General features: G+C 35.6%; 1 protein-coding gene across 8 annotated transcripts in view; it reads left to right on the plus strand.

Annotated features, from left to right (window-relative positions):
* The window catches only part of Cdh18 (cadherin 18), an 834,629-nt gene that overhangs the window by 771,101 nt on the left and 44,453 nt on the right, over positions 1-19,075 (plus strand). For all 8 annotated transcript variants that reach the window (XM_029544026.1, XM_029544030.1, XM_029544027.1 and 5 more), the window contains one exon: positions 8,596-8,732. In XM_029544026.1, the coding sequence (XP_029399886.1) occupies positions 8,596-8,732 (137 nt within the window). The remainder of the gene's footprint in view (positions 1-8,595; positions 8,733-19,075) is intronic.

The following is a 19,075-nucleotide window of genomic DNA, read 5'->3' on the forward strand; positions in this document are numbered from 1 at the left end:
TCCCTGCCTCCCAAGTGCTGGGATTAAAGGCGTGTGCCACCACGCCTGGCTACTTTTGAGCTTTTTTATTGTGTGTGCCCCACAGTGTTTACAGTTTCATACCACAGTGTGGGTGGGAGATAATTTACTGAATCAAAGACAATTTATCAGAGAACACAATGATAAAGAACAAGATTGTTATGTCTTATTAGAAAGAAAAAGAAGCTAGGGATATGTTTGGTAGAGGCATAGCATGCATCTATCTATCTATCTATCTATCTATCCATCTATTTATCAATATATCTATCTATCTATCTATCTAATATACATGTACATGGTATAATATAGAATAGAGTTTATTTAGAAAGTTGAGGGAATAGAGACAGAGAAATGCAGACAGAGATTGAGAAAGAGAGAGAGAGAGAGAGAGAGAGAGAGAGAGAGAGAGAGAGAGAAGAGGACTAGAGGCTAGCCAAGAATACTTGGGGAGAGAGGAATGGGAGATAAGGAACAGAGAGGAAAGAAGGTCAGAGAGGAAGAGAGGGAGGAGGGAGCAAGCACCCCCTTTTATACTGAGTCAGACATACCTGGCTGTTGCCAGGTTACCCTGGGACGAAGCCTAGAAGAAATGCTAACAGAGATGCCACATCCTCTCACCAACATCCTTTAAGTTATCCACTACATTTTCTCCTGTCTGTTAATATTTGTAGAGACGCTCCATTTTAGTTTATACATTTATAAAAGTTTCAGCTTAGTTTAAAAGAACTCATATGTACAAAGAAAAATTCTGTGCATAAAGATGTAGGTTTAACAACTTGGACTTCTTGTAATATTAATCCCAAAAACGGGTAAAGGAAGAGCACCAAAATAATTATCATGGCCAGTTATATGAAAGGAAGAATTTTTCTTCATATGCACATGCTATCTCCCTTAAGACAGGGTTTGGATGGTCAGCCTTGGATGTGAGGAAGGCAAAGCATTTATAGTTTGGTTATAGGAAGTTTCCCAATTTGGGGAGGAGGGGTGGCAGGAAAAATAGGCAAGGTTACAGGAGCAGAATGTAACCATAACATGTTAGTCCAAATGACCTCCTGAAACAAAGACATAGCTACACAGTGGTCATAACAAGGCAGCAATAACAGCAGATAGACATGACAAGGTAGTCCTAGGTGCACATATAACCTTTTTACAGAAAGCTAGGGTTGCAAAATGCTGATAAACAACTGTCATAACAAAGACATGATTGCTATTTGATCACAGCCTAACTAGTTTATCAACAGTGGGCATTTTTCTCTTAGTTCCATATGAGGACCTAGAGTGTCTGGACTGTGGGGAGGCTGCCCGTGTTTTATGACTACGAACACAAGTCCTCGATCCTCATATGTTCAAAAAGGGGCTAGTTGGTTCTATTTCTGGGAGGTCATCTCTGGCACTGGGAGAGTTCCAGAGATCTTAGACCTCACGGAGACCCTATCTATACCTATGCATTTTGGTGGATAGATGTGTCTAGACACTGGGGGCACTGAATGGAAGAGACTCAGACAAGAGATCAAGGTATCCAGGTGTAGCCAATAACAGGTACAGATCACAAAGAATTCTCTGGCACCAAATACACATAAGGGTAAGGCTAAGAAACCAATACATCTGGACATGAATAGGAGCCTCACTCATAAAAAAGAAATTTGAAAAGCCTTTATGGAATATAGTGTCAGTCCTTGTACATCAAGTATTTCAGGTACATGTGAATGTGTCCACATGCACCCATCAATCAGAAAGAAAAAAATGTAATAACAAGTTCTTTGAATAATTTATTGTCCTGTGATATTTCTAACTGCAAGTACATCCTGTTACTGGAAAGTGAACTGAGCATTCACAGCATTAGATGTTGCTCTAGAGAGATGATTGATACATTGTCTTCAAATGCTAATAGGTTTATTAGCATAACCATTATTTTACGTTTTGTTTTGATTCAAAGAGTGAAAGGAATTCACTTCAGTTGCCTTGAAATAATTGGAAACCTTAAAGCTGTTGTTAAGGGGTATAATTTACATAACATTTGTTGTCGATTTTAATAAAAATGTGTCATTCACATAGGATTCAAGGTGCAAACAATGAAAATAAAAAGAGAAAACAATAGCAATATTAAAAACAAGCCCCTTCTTTCTTTCCTAGAGATCAAATGTTTGTAGTTACTAAGGGAAAGTAAAGTGAAGGGATGCTCCTTGCCTTGTGCCAGGGAATGCAATTAGTTTTCATTTGTAGAACTGATACAAAAAAAGATTTGCAACCTTACAGGATTTTGTGAAGATCTGCTTGATTTTATTCTTTTCACATCCTTTTTTTTTTTTTTCAACTATCAGATTACTCATCTTTTTTATAACTAACATTTTGTCATTTTTTTTTATCTTCTGCTTTTGTTTGTTTAACTCAAAAAAAAAAATAACAGGCAATTTTCAGCAATATATTCATCAACTTTTGTTAGAAGTCACATAAAATTAGAGGCTGTCAGCTTATAAGCACTGAGAGGTCATTGGTTTAGACAACCTACCTTTATTTCCTGGCTTATGAGAGGTGAAAAGGAAGACCTGGAGATACTGGGACCTAGGAAACCCTGATTACAGGGAAGGATCACAGAAATGTCAACCTGTTGCTCTCAGTTGGTTGATCAAGCATCGTTTTGGTTGTTATTATTCCCCACACCTTTGGAAACCTGTGACAAAGTCTGCTAATATTTACAATTTACATTTTAAAAGGTTTTTTTTTTTTTTTTTAACACATTTGACAAAGCACTGTGCAATTTTAGATTTGTAATGTAAAGTGAGAATATTTTTCAGGTACCTCACATGTATTTCAACTACGAAATGAAAATAAAATGTCTATGTTTGAAAATCGCTAGGAAAGCATGGATGCTTTAAGTGATCAGAAAGCCAATGGTCCAGAGCTATAACTGGAGTCTGTTGTTTGTGTACTTGGGCATATACACAGAGAAGGTGGTGTAGGGATGACAATGTCCTACCATTTAATCTTGCTATCTCAAGAATAAATTTTTTCATATATTTGTTTTTCCATATAAACAAGTAATAACATGAATTAAATATTAGTAAATGAAATAAAATATTATTGGTGTTCTCGTTATTAGCTAAATTTATATAAATTGTCATGTGGGGGCTGGAGAGATGGCTCAGCGGTTAAGAGCATTAAGAGCATTGACTGCTCTTCCAAAGGTCCTGAGTTCAAATTCCAGCAACCACATGGTGGCTCATAATAATCTGTAATGATATCTGACACCCTCTTCTGGTGTGACTGAACACACATAAATCTTTTTAAAAACTGCTTTATTTAAAATAAATAAATAATCATATGTCTGTAACTTTACTTTTTCACTGTCAATTATAATCTGAATTTTTCTACACATATGTTAAGGAGTAAACTTTTTTCCTTGAATTATTTTAAGAGGGCAGGAAGTATCAATAAAAATTTTGAATAATTGTTTTACATGGTGCTGACACAAATTGTTTGCTAACATACAAAATGTAATCATTATTATATTTTTAACTGTTAGCAAGGTTGAGGAGAACCAGGAAAGGGGAAAACATTTGAAATAAATAATAAAGAAAATATTCAATAGAAGAAAAGAAAAGTTCAAAAATAAAAGGAAGAAAGAAAGAAAAAGAAAATATTTCTAAAGAGGATGACATCTTACTTTCTAAATAGTGGCTGAAGATGTTAATGTTACATTTCTTGTTCTGAGATTTATTACAAGCTGGATTGGTCTATGCCGCAACCCTGTTGGCTGCATCTTGTCTAGAATGCAGCCTTTCTTATACTCTCCCATAGGATCCTATGGTTTATGATGGGATGCAAATGCAGCATGCTCCAATAACTGTGGATGATAAAAACTCACAGAAAGGTGAGATTTCATACTAATGGCACAGTCACATTGGCCACACCAAAGAAGCTAACTGGAAAGAAATAAACTGAATAAATAGATTGAAGAGTTGACTTGTTTCTATAGCAAAGATAAAGTACCAACAAATAAATTTAAAATATTATCTAATTCCTAAGGTTTTATTTGTCAATATAATTTTAGTTTACTGACAATATAGATAAATTTATGTTGTTCTTTTAGTTAATTTTAAGTATGCCATAGTCAAAATAGAACCAGAATTTCTCAATATAATGGTGGTGATGATCTACCAGAATCAATAAGAAATGCATATATATATATATATATATATATATATATATATAGAGAGAGAGAGAGAGAGAGAGAGAGAGAGAGAGAAATTAGTCCCTTGTTTAAAACTAGAGGTCATTACCTTTATCTTGTGTTTTAATAGTATAAATGACATATTGCTAATAAAAACACATAGATTAAGACTTTAGTTTATATCCCTCACATATAAATGACACTTGAGATTTAAGAGGCCCAATGTTGACTAGAGTAGCCCCTCTGGTTTTTCATTAATGAACATCATCTTTAGATAGATGAGCTGAATTTGGGGACCTCAATCAGTCAATTAGTGAGATTAAACACTATGGCCACCCACTCCTTGCTTGGATGACAATACAGACAAGCTCTCAAGCTAATACAAGCATCTAGTATATAATATATTTTCTGTATAACATTATCTATGCTTTGTTTGCTTAGTATTTTATTAGACATTAAAGTTTAATCACAGGTGTACCATATTACAAATGCTACTTTTGGAATATTTACTTAGAATGATTATTTTCTGGATATTTGTATGGTTAATGCACGCTATGTCCTAATCTTTTGAAAGGAACATTTAAAATTTTAAAGCAGAGCCATATGCCAGATGTATGACCATTAATTGAGCTGTAGAGAGAACCAGGCTTCCAGTTATCCCCCAAGTTGTTAGACAATTAAAGATTACTAAATTTTATTCAACTATTATTTATAATAATTGAATTAATTATTCAGCATACCTTACAAAACAACTACCACAAAGAATTCTCAATGAATATTCTTTACCATATACATGCTGTATTTACAAATATATAAAAGATAATAACTGAGAGAAACAAACAATATTCTAACAAATACTTTTAGAGCAAATCAGTATAAAATATACTTTTGACACATGCTTAAAATTAAGTTTTTGGTGAGAGAGAGAGAATATAATGAATACAGGAAGCACCTATGAAGAATGAGATTTGTTACTGAAATGAAGAACAACTTTTCCAAAACTCTTGAACATGAAACATAACTTTTACCCTATGACTGCAATATCCCAGGAAAATGTAATATCCCTGTGACAAATGAAGGTCTCAGTGATTTGTATAAAGTAACATTTGTTGAAAAAAGTACTTGATTAAAAGCGGTCATTATTGATATCGACTGTTTATTATAGTCATAGCTTGTCTGTCTGTTGGTTAAGTAAAATCTAATTTGAATAATAAATGTACATCTTATTTTGATAAATTGAAGTTCTTTTATTTTTCACAGTGTTTAAAATATAATAGGAAGGCTTAAAAGTACATAATCATAACACATAATTCTGTGTGAGAAAAGAAAGTCTTCCAGAAGATTTCTTGCTAGGTAAGGTGCAAATAGAAGCATTTACTTGCTAGTGATAAATTAGCCAAAATTTTAATTAGATTACATTGCACTTGCAACTTGCACAATTAAAATGTTTTTCTGGACTTATGGGCAATTAGCAATTAGCAGCAAGTTCAATATACTTCCAATAGTTCTAAGTCTAGAGCATTATGAATTCCTCACTTTACTAATGGTTAAATATTTCAAGCCACTTTCAGTAGTTCATTGGTAATCAAGTATCTACCACACAGAAAAGGAATATGAAAGAATTGTGTGTTTTATTTCACGTTTTTAAAAGGATTCGCTCATTTGTGATTTTGCCCAGTGTTCTTAACCCACTATGAAGTGGAGAACCATATAGTGGAAGCTTGTTTCAGAGGAACCTCCTTGTGAGCATCAAACAATGTAATTGAATCAGGAACAAGCCAGGGCAGATAAGCCTCAAAATCCTGCCTGTGACCTACTTCCTCTAGCTCATCCCCACCTTGGACTTTCCTCCACTTCCCATTAATGGAATCATATTATGAGTCCATCAAAGCATTATTCTACTGATTAGATTAGATTAGATTAAATTAGATTAGATTAGATTAGACAATTAGCTTCATTGTCTAACTTTCTCATGAGATATCCTGATTGATATGCATACCAAGGGTTGTATTCTCATAATTTCTTAGCCATTTCCTACACTGGTACTGAAGATTTTACATTATGTGTATATAATGTTTTCATGGTTATTTTGCATGTAATATGTAAGTATGTAGGAGTGGCAGTGTTACAGTGTACTATAAGCTGCTTATGTTTATAATTATTATTGGCATGTGTTCAACGTACATAGTGATGGGTTTCATAAACACATTCACACTCAGGAATTTCATATTCTTTGACCATATTCACCTCCTATACTTCTCTCTCTCTCTCCCTCCCTCCCTCCCTCCCTCCCTCCTTTCCTCCCTCCCTCCCTCCCTCCCTCCCTCCCTCCCTCCCTCCCTCCCTCCCTCCCTCCCTCCCTCCCTCCCTCCCTCCCTCCCTCATAAAAGCTCCATATTGTTTCTCAGATAATCTTGTTTCTACATTATGGCCTTCATTACTCTCCATTTACTACATGCACATGTGTATGAGTCTGTGGTTTAAAGTAGATTATACCCAGATGTGTGCAATACCTAGTTATAGTCATTTTCGTGAAAGCAACATAATTTTAATCAGTATGATTGGATGAAATTTTATTTGTGTATGTTCCACATTTTACCTATAAACTCATTACTGACAAATATGTGAGCTGATCCTCTAATATGAATTAGTGCTGTGAAGATATTTTGTGCAAGTACGTCTGTGGTATATTGAACAACAAATCTTCTAGTGTAAACGCACAGGCGACATAGATGGTTTTAGTTTCTTGTGAAATCTTTATAGTAACCGTTCACAGTGGCTAGGTTATTTTAGTTTCACAGTATCACTGTAGAAAGACTCCTGGTTTCCCTGAAAACTTAATAGCATTTATTTTTACTTTGTAGTGATTGTCATTCAACTGGGGTTTGGGGCGGGGGGGGGGGGTTGGAGTCACATTGTAGTTTTACATTGCATCTTACTGATAGCTAAGGAGGTTAAATACTTAATCCATATTATTATTGGCTATTTGTGGTCATTTCTATGTAAATGTCCAAATTTGCTTGGGACACTGTATTCTTGGTTCTTACCCCCACCCATACTTAGTTTCACACCCACTGGAATTTTTCTACCACCTGCTCTCATAAAAAGGTGGACCTGCTTTCTTTTTCTAAAGGCTACTTATGCTGGCTCTGTAAACTTATTTCCTTTTCTCTTTCAATTTACTTTCATATTGGGTGCTACAGGCCCAATGAGTTGAATTTATGGTGATTAACTTTTGGTCCACATTTCCTGCTTAGAAAGCAGACTCTGAATGCACACCATGTTTTGTCCTTTCTTCCATTCTCTATGTCTATCTGCCTGACACCACAGTTATACTGTGTCAGTCCCTCACTCTTTCATCCATCTCAGCAAGTGGATTTATCACTTGAGCAGCATACCACATCAGACACAGAACACATGCACAAGTAAGAAGAAAGCATCAGTGTACTAATGTACTAAATGAGTAACCTTTATAGATTTTGTTTCTTTAATCCTAGAATGAAATGGTCTTTATAGAATGAATATGAATGCTCCTCATCTTTAAGATTGCTTAATGTATTAAAGCATCTCTTTATTCATTTAAAATCCTTCTCATTGTCTGTATGTGATGAAACTCATTTTATACATTTTTATTATTATCTCCTACATGCATATATTGCACTTTGATCATTGCCACATTTTAACTCCTCCCAGATACACAACCCATCCATCTCTCTCTCTCTCTTTTTTAAAATTTTTATTGGTTATTTTGTTTATTTACATTTCAAATATTATCCCTTTTCCTGGTTTCCTCTTTTAAAAAAAATTATCACACCCCCTGCCTCCACAAATGTGCTGCCCCACCCACTCCTATCCCACCACCCTAGCATCACCCTATGATGGAGCATCAAGCCTTCATAGGACCTAGGGCCTTCCCTTCCTTTTATGCCATCCTCATTTCACTTCATGATAAAAATAAAAATATAGAAAGTCAAATTTATGCTGACTATATACTAATGGGTCTGGGTCATCAACTGGAACATGGTTCCTATGTGCTGCAATGTTGACTGGCTATATCAAGTTGACAGCCACGTGATATGGGTGTTTGAAAGTGACCTTGAGTTGACTGTAAGAGCAGGATGTTCTCTTAACTGCTGAACCTTCTGTCTCACAACCCACAAATTCATAGAAATTGTTACTATTTTCTGCAGAATATTTTGTTTTTCAACTATTAAAAAACTGTCATAGGTTGTATAAAATTTAGTTATTAAAGACTAAATTTTAGTTATTAAAGACTATATTTTGGATCAAATATAGACACTAGTGTATAGTTAGATTTTAATTCACTTGATTTAATAACTCTGTTTATTGTGTTATATTGTTCTGAGTTATCATCATTTATAAAGAAGACTTCTGTTTTCTTTCAGGTATTTCATCAATCACAGTACTGAAGAGGAGAGATTTTTCAATATTGATGCAAATACTGGAACCATTAAGACATCAAAAGTACTGGATAGAGAAGAAACACCATGGTACAATATCACAGTGACTGCTTCAGAAAACGGTAAACTGCTTTATGTATCCCAGGACAGAATGTTTCTGTGCATAAAATTATATGCATATAATTGTGTCCTGCAAGGTACTCTCCAATTATTTTTGTCAGAATCTCACAGAATATATAGTTGAAGTCATTCAAATATCTGCTTATAATGAGTACGTTTTAGAGTTTTTCGTTCACTTTCATCCAGCATGAAGTTAGCAAATTGGCTTTATGGAATAATTAGTTCTCATCTTTAAGTCAAGAGTGCTTGATTTCCCTCTTAATTTTACTACTTTTCTGCTTCATGCACTTATACTTCACTTATGACACCAAGTCTTTTCAATAAGGGTACTTATTATCTGATGATTCAGCCCTGAGACATCTCTATAATATCCTTGCTTGAATTAGCTCTTATAGAATTTAGGTGAAAGAACTACTTGGAAAATATTAATCCTCTTTGAGCAAATCTTACAGCACAAAGTTGAAAAACTGGACACCAATTGAGGACTCTACATAAATACCTATATTTAATAAATAAATTATTATGTTGGCATTAAAAAAGGAAAACATGACTGTCAATAAAATTAAAACATAACTTATTAAGAGATTTATTTGTCTTTATAATGGTGTCTTAATGTGTTGGGAAGTGAACAAAGGTACTATTTAGCCTCAGTTTAAATTTGTAGATAAAAATGACATAAATCTTCATGAAATATTTCAGCATACTTATGATAAAAGCATAAATCTAGTACTAGGAATATTTAATAGTGAAAAATATTGCTATATCAACTGAAATCATGCTTTTTCCTAAGAACGATAGAGGAATTTTTAAAAAATATTTAAAAGATGCATTTAGATATAAATAATATGGTAGTTGTCTGTCCTTTTAATTATTTATTTATTCACTTTACCGCTTACACACACACTCCTCTCTCCTCTCTTCCCAGCCATACCTTTACAAATCCCTTCCCTACTTCCCCTTCTCCTCAGAGAAGGTGAGCCCTCCTTAGATACCACCCCACCCTGGGACATGAGATCCCAAATTGTGCATATAGCAACTGGCAGCCCTGTGTACCCTCTGCTGACTTGTGACTTCCTCTATGTTGTTGCTATAATTCCATCCAAATCTATGACAACCATTACGTACTCTGTCTGTACTATTTATATTCTTTTTAAGAATCATAATTTTGATCAATTCTTTGAGAATTTCACACACGCATACAATTAATTTGGATTATAAACTTTCCCCCAATTTCTTCCTCTAATTCCTTCCAAATCTACAACCCCTCCCTCTTCCTTCCTTCCAACTTAATGCTCTTTCTTTCTTTCTTTTTTTTTCTTTCTTTCTTTCTTTCTTTCTTTCTTTCTTTCTTTCTTTCTTTCTTTCTTTTTTTTTTTTATTATGTGTTTTGTTTTGTTTTTTTTGAGACAGGGTTTCTCTGAATAGCTCTGGCTGTCCTGGGACTCACTTTGTAGACCAGGATGGCATTGAACTCTGCCTGCCTCTGTCTCCCAAGTGCTGGGATTAAAGATGTCTGCCACCATGCCTGGCTGTACTCTTTCTTTCTTATAACCTGTGAAAACTTTTTTGTGCATATATTCACAAATAAGAGACATAAGAGGCCTTTCACTAGAGCAAGACCAACCTACCTTGAAGGCCATTCACTAGTTCATGGCCAACCTACCTTAACTAAGCCATTGACTCTCCTTAGTCCTTTTAGTCATGGGACATGAGAACACCAGGAACTGTTCCCCATCAGTGCTGAAATGTTGCACAGCTTGAGCTGGTGCTGGCAGTTACTCCAAGTTCATAAGTGCTTGGTCCTGCCATCTCCCGGAGACAAGATTCCACTGAGCTCTTCCCAGCCTCTAACTTTCATAATGCTTCTGCCTCTGCATTTACTGAAACTGTATTTTCATCATACCATTGGAAATCAGATGTTCTCTAGATTCTTAAAGAACACATGACTGGGTTCATTTCATATTATTCTGGATAATCTTTATTTTGTTAATATTTAGGCTAAATGTGTAATTTTTGCATCCTTTGGTAAATCATTTAGATAAGTAATGAATAATATTTTAAAAATCAGGTGATAAACTGGGATTAATATGTTAAATCTATAAGGACTGTTGAAAAGATTAAGTAAATCTTTCAGAAGAAAGAACCAATTTATGAGATTTAGGTAGGAAAAGTTATTTATTTCTGTATCATACCTAATCCCCAATAACATTTGCATTAAGGAGAAACCACCTTATAAATGGACAGAGGCATACACGTAAAAACATACATCATTTGTAGTCATTACTATAGGAAAGTCCTGTTTTGGTAAAAGTAAAAATCTTAATTATTTATTTGATTTTTTTTTTCATTTGCTATTTCTTCTTGTGGGAAAAGAGTTAATACCTATCTACTAAGTAAAACATTATAGTAAATTGTAATTTTCTGCATTTTATAGTTGGTAATAAAAAAGCCTTAGAGACCCATTCAATGAGTATTACTGAAATATAATTTAATCCTAACCATAAACAGGTGTACAGAAAGAATAAGCAGTAGTTCAGATTTTATCACCATGTTGGGGGATTGCTTTCTGAGAAGCAAACAGGCTGGTAGCTCCTGCCAAGCCTAACTGTACTGTAGTATTGGCAGAAAATCTCCCATAATCATGAGCCTCAACTTCAACATCAGCCACATGGGCAAAACATGTTCTCTTTAGGAATGCAGTTGCTGTTTATCCGGATTCTTTTAAAAACTCTCCTTAGCATAATTTTTTCTAGAGTAGGTTGTCCTGTAGAATTGCTTTTACTGATTAATATTTAAAGCACACTATTTTTTTTTTACTGTGGGGATTATGCAAATAAGAGAAGAGCCCTCTTGGGGCAGAAAAGACAATTAAGAAGATACAAGAGGATTTGGGCATAGAGTGCTCACTATGCATGTAATCTTATCCAACCAAATGTAAGGACAGAAACTGAGGCTGGCCTAGGCTATGTAGGGAGAGGCTGCCAAGGGAATGAGAAAGTTGTGGTTTCTCTCCACTGAAGGGATGATGTCATAGTATGACAATGAAGAATTCATCCAGGGAACCTGTGTGCATTCAGTAAGGGCTGAATTCAATCATAGGGACATGGACTAAATCGAATGTCAATATGAGTTGATTCTTCCATCCTTTTGCCCTTGTTCAGGTTCATAATGCCTCAGCCACCTAAGTACATAATAAATGCAACAACAATGTGCCTGGATTATGGTATTATTTTCTTTTGTGACCAAAAGGAACTGTTGTGTAGGGGTCTCTGTGATTACCATGAAATACCAGGCAGAGTAATGATCCACAGAAGGGATGATGATAGTTAAGTTGAACATTAAGTATTCTGTACTGATTCAAAATTTGAAAGTCTGACCATGATTTTTTTTTTTAATTTAGGTATATGTGAGCATAGCACAATTTGGTTAAAAAAGAAAAATAAACGAAAACAAAAACAAAGAAAACAATTTTTTTTCTGGTGTTAATAATTCAATCCTGTTTCAGCAAGACATGAAAACATCTACTCTCTAAAGTACACAGGACATAGTTCATAAAGGTAGATTCTATAGAGTGACTGAGAAAAACAAGCTCATGGTAAGGGGCTGGGGTGGCGGTAAGCGATCTGTGACTTCAGGCACACAGATAACAGAAAAGTCACAGTGGCATAAACCATGTCAACTCCCATCCTTATGGTTAGAAAACAAGTGATAGAACTCTGTCCTTGAAAGGACAATCCTGTATGTTTAACATTGCTAATTCCTTTCATGTCTATATGTTAGCACAAAGATCATCATACCTCCCACATTACAGGACATCTGACTCTTCCATGCTATCCTTTATTGGATATGTTATCTTACTGAATACTTCTGTGAAACATGGAAAACAGATATTACCATCACAGAGACAGGATGCTGAAGCATAACAAAATATATGCATGTAAATTTACAGTACATCTTTGTTTCCATCTGGCATTAGATAATCCAATAACTTTTAAGAGCAAGCATTTGTCACCTACTTTATCTTACTGAGGTTGATTTAAGTTGTGAATTGTCTTTATTCAAATTTGGGATAATATCATGATTATATTTGTAAAGAGGGTACTACAGTAAGATATATATACAAGTTCCCTATGAATTCAGAAAGGAGAAACTTTATTGCATCATCTATCACAGAAGCTGGTGTGCTACTAGTTTTTAAAAATCTGTCTATGGAAAACTTGCACTGTTGACAAAATTGAAGAACAAAGGGTTTTAATACAATCTACATATGTTCCTTGGAAAGAATGTGGGAGGGACAGAATGAGGAGGGAGGCAGGGAAAGAGAGAGAGAGAACTGGGAGAGGCCTATTATCATAAGGCATTATTGACTCTCCCCCTTGCAAGCCTTCAGAGCTCTAAAATGCAGTTACAGTGTGAAGACTGGCTGGAAGCCAAGCTGACTTAGAATAAGCAAAGGCTCCCACTTCAGGGTGAGTGCTATATCAGGGAGGAATTTCTTTGTTCCTTGAGAGTCAGTATTTCTGCTGTGCTCTGGTCTTTATGAATGATGCTCAAGCACACCTGAAGGACAATCAGCTTTGTTTGGCCTGTCAATTTAAATGTTAATCTCAACTAAAAGACTTCTATAGACACTTACAGAATAAAATGTGACCTGATACCTTTGGAGTTCATGATCCAATCAAGGAGACACAAAAATTCTCTTTAGCGAGACATAAGTTTTCATATTCACAAAACTGTTTTTATTTTGCAATTTCTAAATCTCAGTCAAGACTACTTATGTCCTTTTTATTGATTGTGATTTTGGCAATTACATACACTTGCATAATATACTCTGATTTCTGTCCCCTGCACCCTCATTTATTCCCTGTTCATCCCTAAAATGCTTACATTTGTATGTAAAATCAATTCTTTGTTCCAGGTTCAGAGTTTGGGGTTTGATTTTAGGACCCACTTGGTTTACCCAGGACCATCTGTTTGAGCAGTGGAATGGAAGTATTTACTAGAGTCGGATGAAGTCATCAGTGTGTACAGGAATGAAGGCAGTGATTCCCCTTTCCTTGAACCTATCTAATAGTTTGGTATTAAAGGAATCCTTGCCTCCTCCATCTCTGCCTGACTGTAGGGTCGTTTCCTATGCATACACAGTGATAGCATCTTCTCCTGCTGTGCGATCCTGATTGCAATAGCTATGTCTCACCTAGGAAATGGTATTTCAAAATCCGTCTTCAGATATTGTGGCTTGTATGTACTCTGCATTTGAATCAAGTTGTAAGTGATATACTTTAGCGCCCACCACTCCAATACAGTGAGATTCTGTTGTATGTGATTTTATTTCCATATCTGTGAATTTCAAATTATGACATTTAATTTAATTTATTTAAATCCCTAATGTTGTACCTCTCCCAATCACGCCTCTGAGAGTCTCTTTCCCCATTTCTCTTCTGAGAGGATGAGGGTCCAGTGTGTATCCTCAAGTACTCCCAAGTCACTGCAGGATTAGGCACATACTCTACCAGTGAGGCCAGACAAGGCAGCCCTGTTGGGGGAATGGATACTACAGTCAGACTTTAGGGTATAGCCTCCACTCCCATTGTTGAGGGGGGCACACAGGGAGACTGAGCTTCACATCTGCTACATATGTGCCTGGGTTCTCAGTCCAGACAGCATAATCTCTTTGTTTGGTGACTCAAAGTCTGAGAGCCCCTAAGGGTCCAAGTTAGTTGACTTTGTTGGTCTTCCTATGATATTCACTTCCCCTATAGGGTCTTTAGTCTTTCCCCCAACTCTTTGATGAGGGTTCAGTGTTTGACTCTGGGTATCTGCACCTGTCTGTGTCAGCTGCTGGATTTAGCCTCTCAGAGGACAATTATGCTAAGGGCAAGAGCTCTAAATACACGAGTTCAAAAAAACATAATTTCTTAACTATGCAAAAATAAGGATGCAATATGAATTATGTGAAGGGATTTTGTGAACAAATCTAAAGGAACAAATGTAGCTGGGCTATGAGCCTACTTGTTAGAAAATTACTAAGGAAGGAGATTTAGGGAATAATGATCTTAGGAGATCCACCCAGCTAAGGTTTTTGTAGAACCGATGAATTCCTGAGTTCAGAGTCAGCCTAGGGCAGAGCAAGGTTAGGCCTAGGGATGGTGGAAAAGATAATTTCAGGGCAGGGTCCCACACAAGTCTGTTATCATCCATGCTTAACAAAGGGAGACATCTTTGAATTATTTTGCAATGTTAAGAAACAAATCTAAGTTTGCAATCTCCTAATAATCAAAGGGCTGGGGACAGGGGATGCCAATTCAAAAGATAGTCACAAAGAAAACCTGGAGTAAATGACTGGATTGATATGCAAAATAAAAGACTGGACCTGTGTTCTGCAGGAGAAGGGCTATCCAGGAGTTAAAAAGAGATAACTGTGTGGAGAACTGGCTTAAGCAAGCAGGATGTAAAGAAAAAGAATTCTTAGAATAGCAAGCAAGCAGGGAATGGACAGAGTGATCTCTTTGACACAAGCAAGCAGGACATGGTCAGAGAGAGCTTGGAAAGTAAGGGTTCAAGATTCACTGTAGTATGGTACTCCTGACTCAAATAGTATGCAAAAGCAAAGAGCATTTTTATTCTGCAGAAATCCATCATGCTGGAGTATCTCATTTACCGAGATGCATCCCGTTTACCAAGATGTTGATGCCTGTGGGAATTCACAGGCCCAATTTAAAGCACATTTGATGAATTCCAGGGAAGGGTAGGTGACCTTTATCTTAATTGGTTGGCTAGAGCCAATCTCTAAAGACATTCCAAAACCATTTCTGTGGGAAGAGGGCCTGGACAATGTTGCTGGTGAAGCCTGGAAACTGTTGCTGACTCTGCTCTTGCCTCAGGCCAGGTGGCAGGGCACCTTCAGGTAGTAGGGCAGTTTCTGATTGGTTGCTGGAGGTCTGGGTTTTTTTCCAATTACTGACTTGCCTGGACTTGCCCAGTCCTGGGAAACAGAAGTTTAGGTCTTGTCTCGACCTCTCAGTTTGAAGCCTGTCATGGAGTCAGCCTGTTTCAATCCTCTTAAGGATAACAAGCAACAAGGACATGAACAGAGAGTTCTCTGAGAACAACAAGCAAGTAGAATATAGATAGAGTGCTTGATAGAGAGAAAGCAGGGCATAGAGAGAAGTGGTCTGGAAAAGCTGTATCAATCAGAACACAGGGTGGACCCATGATTTGACTTTGAGTCATTTTTTTCCCAGCTCCCAGACACCCCTTCTCTCAGAATCAGTCTCCAAGCCAAGGCTGGTCCTTGGCAATCATGGGTATTCTGTATTACTAATATCTACTTATCAGTGAGTACATACTATGCATACCCTTTTAGGTCTGGGATACCTCATTCAGAATGATATTTTCTAGTTCCATCTATTTGTGTACAAAATTCATGATGTCCTCGTTTTCAATGACTTTTGTATCCATTCTTTGGTTAAGGGACATCTGGGTTGTTTACAGTTTCTGGCTATTACAAATAAAACTGCTATGAACATAGTAGAGCACACGTCCTTATGGTTTGGTGAAGCATTATTTGGGTGTGTGCCCAGGAGCAGCAGTAGAGCTGGGTATTTTGAAATATGTGCACTATGAGTTTATTCATAGCTTCCAATTATGCCATGCTTTTATAATTATTACGAGTTTTAATTCTTCTCAACTTTTTAGAAAAATTGTACCACTTCTTCCTCTCTAGACTAATTTTCTGTAAGGGTTAAGTATAGGCAAATGATATTACATTACATTAGGCCAAGGGCTTTGGTTTCTATTATATTGTTAGCATTGCACACAGAACCACTTCTAATTTAATTTAGATGAACAGCTTACTTCAAAATACTTACTAAAATTATTGACATAAATATCTTGATAAGAATAATTTTGTTAAATGTAAGAATATTCTCTCTTCCTAACTTTTTTCCTCTATGAAATGTGTGGCCCACAAATTGATGTACCCCTCTCCCTTCCCCAATTTCTCCTACTTTCTTTTTCTTTTTCTTTTTCTTTTTCTTTTTTGTTTCCTTCTTGCTTCCTCTTTCCATATGAAAAGTCATTTTTATATGTTCTCTATTCATTGGGTCATTTATTCTCATGCAAATATATTTAAAGACTAAGCCACAAGTTTTAAATTTAATTCAACTGCTCAACTACTAACTTCAGGTGGTACAAATTAAATTTAGGATTTATGAAGGTAGTCCCAGTTGCTGTTAATCTGAAATTATTTTTTTAAGCAGGTGCATATAATAATTCAAAAATCTATTAGCAGAGAATGAATGGTATCAAGTTCCCAGAGCTTCTACATATCATTTTGTTACTGTCACTATGATATTATGATATATGTCATCTGTCTCCCACAAATGTGTTCATATATCAATTTTATTTAGCACACACAGAGATCCTAATTGGCACAGTTTCTTCCCTTGGCACTCAAAGGGAATATCAGCAATGAAATTGGTATTGCTTTCACCAATAGTCAAGAGAAATAAAACACTTATCTAGAAATGCATGCATGCATATATATGTCAGTGTCCATGCTGAGGAGTGACGGGCAAAATTTACATTCCAGATAAGAACTTAAAATACTTGTTAGGAATATTATTCACACATCTTGTTAGATGATTAAAACAAGATCAGTTTTAGTGAGTGGTTCAGATTCAAAGTAGTCCATAAATGGCTGTATAGATTTTGGCTATGACTTTTTATTCAGTTGAGAACTCCAGGACACAGGACTGTACCACCTGACATTCAGGACTATGTCTTTCTGTCTTCCTGCTCAGTTGACTCTATCTAGAAATGCTATATCTCATACATCCATTAGTATGTTCTTAGTAATTTGAAATTCAGTGATAATGATGATAAAGTTTGACTTACACATGGAAGAAAGCATTTTATAATAATATAAAAGTTTTGGGGTGGAAGAGTTAGTAACACCTTGGAGGTATTTAACAAAATTCCTTAGATTATTTTTGATTTATTAAAAAAATGAATCTGTTTTCTCTAGATTTAGAAGACATCTTTTAATTTACAAAGCATTTAGGAAAATAGGTTTGAATATTTTTTCATCTGATCTATTTCCCCATTTTTAATGATTCTTCAGTTTGTATCATTTTTATTTTGTTTATTGCCTTGAGTTTTGTTATTTTATAGTCAATAACTTGTAAATTATATGCTACATGCATGCACAGTAACATGAGTATCTTTACAGTATCATTACATACTGCAGAACATGCATCGTCATCCATGTCCCAGAAAGACAAAGCACTTCTTGTTTTTGTAGGTAATTGTGCTGCTTTGAGATATTTTCTAGAATAATTCATATTTTATGCCTTTAAAATCTTATTTAATATCTAGCATGTGCCCATAATTGTAGGGACTCATAGGGACGCTTGTAGTTATTCATATGGTACTTAACATACTAACTACCGACTATCAAGGACCACATTTTCATCCTTATTTTTTGACTAATATAAATTATATTAAATTTTACTTTTTATATTGAGCTAATATGTTGATATAATTGATGGCTTAGTGATTGTGAAATACTCTAGAAGAAATTAAAACAAGTTTGCATATTGAAAAGAAAATCTACATATTTACCCATTTTTAATTGAAATGTTAATAATTTTACATTAGTTCATTTATGAAACCAACTGCTAAAGGCAAGCCTTGGCTTGGAGAGGTGTTCTGAGGAAGGGGTGCCTGTGAATGAGAAACAAAGGACTCAAAGTGAAATCATGGGTCCAAGCTAATGGCCTGTGTTCTGCTTTAAATGTCTCCCTAGATATCTCTCTATAGATATCTCTTAGGTCTCTAGTCTGCTCAAGATAGCTTTCTCCTAGAAACAGTTCTCTGCTTGAAACAACTCTTGCTTGTTAGAAAAAATTCTAAAGGCTCTCTTGATAGCGCATGAATGAGAAATTCTTGGATTTTCTAGAAAAAAAAAATCTAAAAAAGCTGTGTTTGCTCTGCAAGCAGTTCTCTTTGGGTAGCTACTAGAAAAAAAAATTCTAAAAGAGCTCCATTCAGTCTCCAGGGATATTCTGATCAAAACCAGAAATCCTCTTAGAAAAAAAAATATTTCGATTTAGATATTTTCTTTATTTACATTTCAAATGTTATCCCCTTTCCTGCCTTTCCTTCTGAAAAGAGAGGAGGAGAAGGAGAAAGAGAAAGAGGAGAAGGAGGAGGAGGAGGAGGACAAGGAGGAGGATGAGGAGGATGAGAAGGAGGAGGAGGAGGAGGAGGAGAAGGAGAAGAAGAAGAAGAAGAAGAAGAAGAAGAAGAAGAAGAAGAAGAAGAAGAAGAAGAAGAAGAAGAA

Source organism: Mus pahari, chromosome 11 (genome assembly GCF_900095145.1).
Source record: "Mus pahari chromosome 11, PAHARI_EIJ_v1.1, whole genome shotgun sequence".
Lineage (NCBI taxonomy): Eukaryota > Metazoa > Chordata > Mammalia > Rodentia > Muridae > Mus > Mus pahari.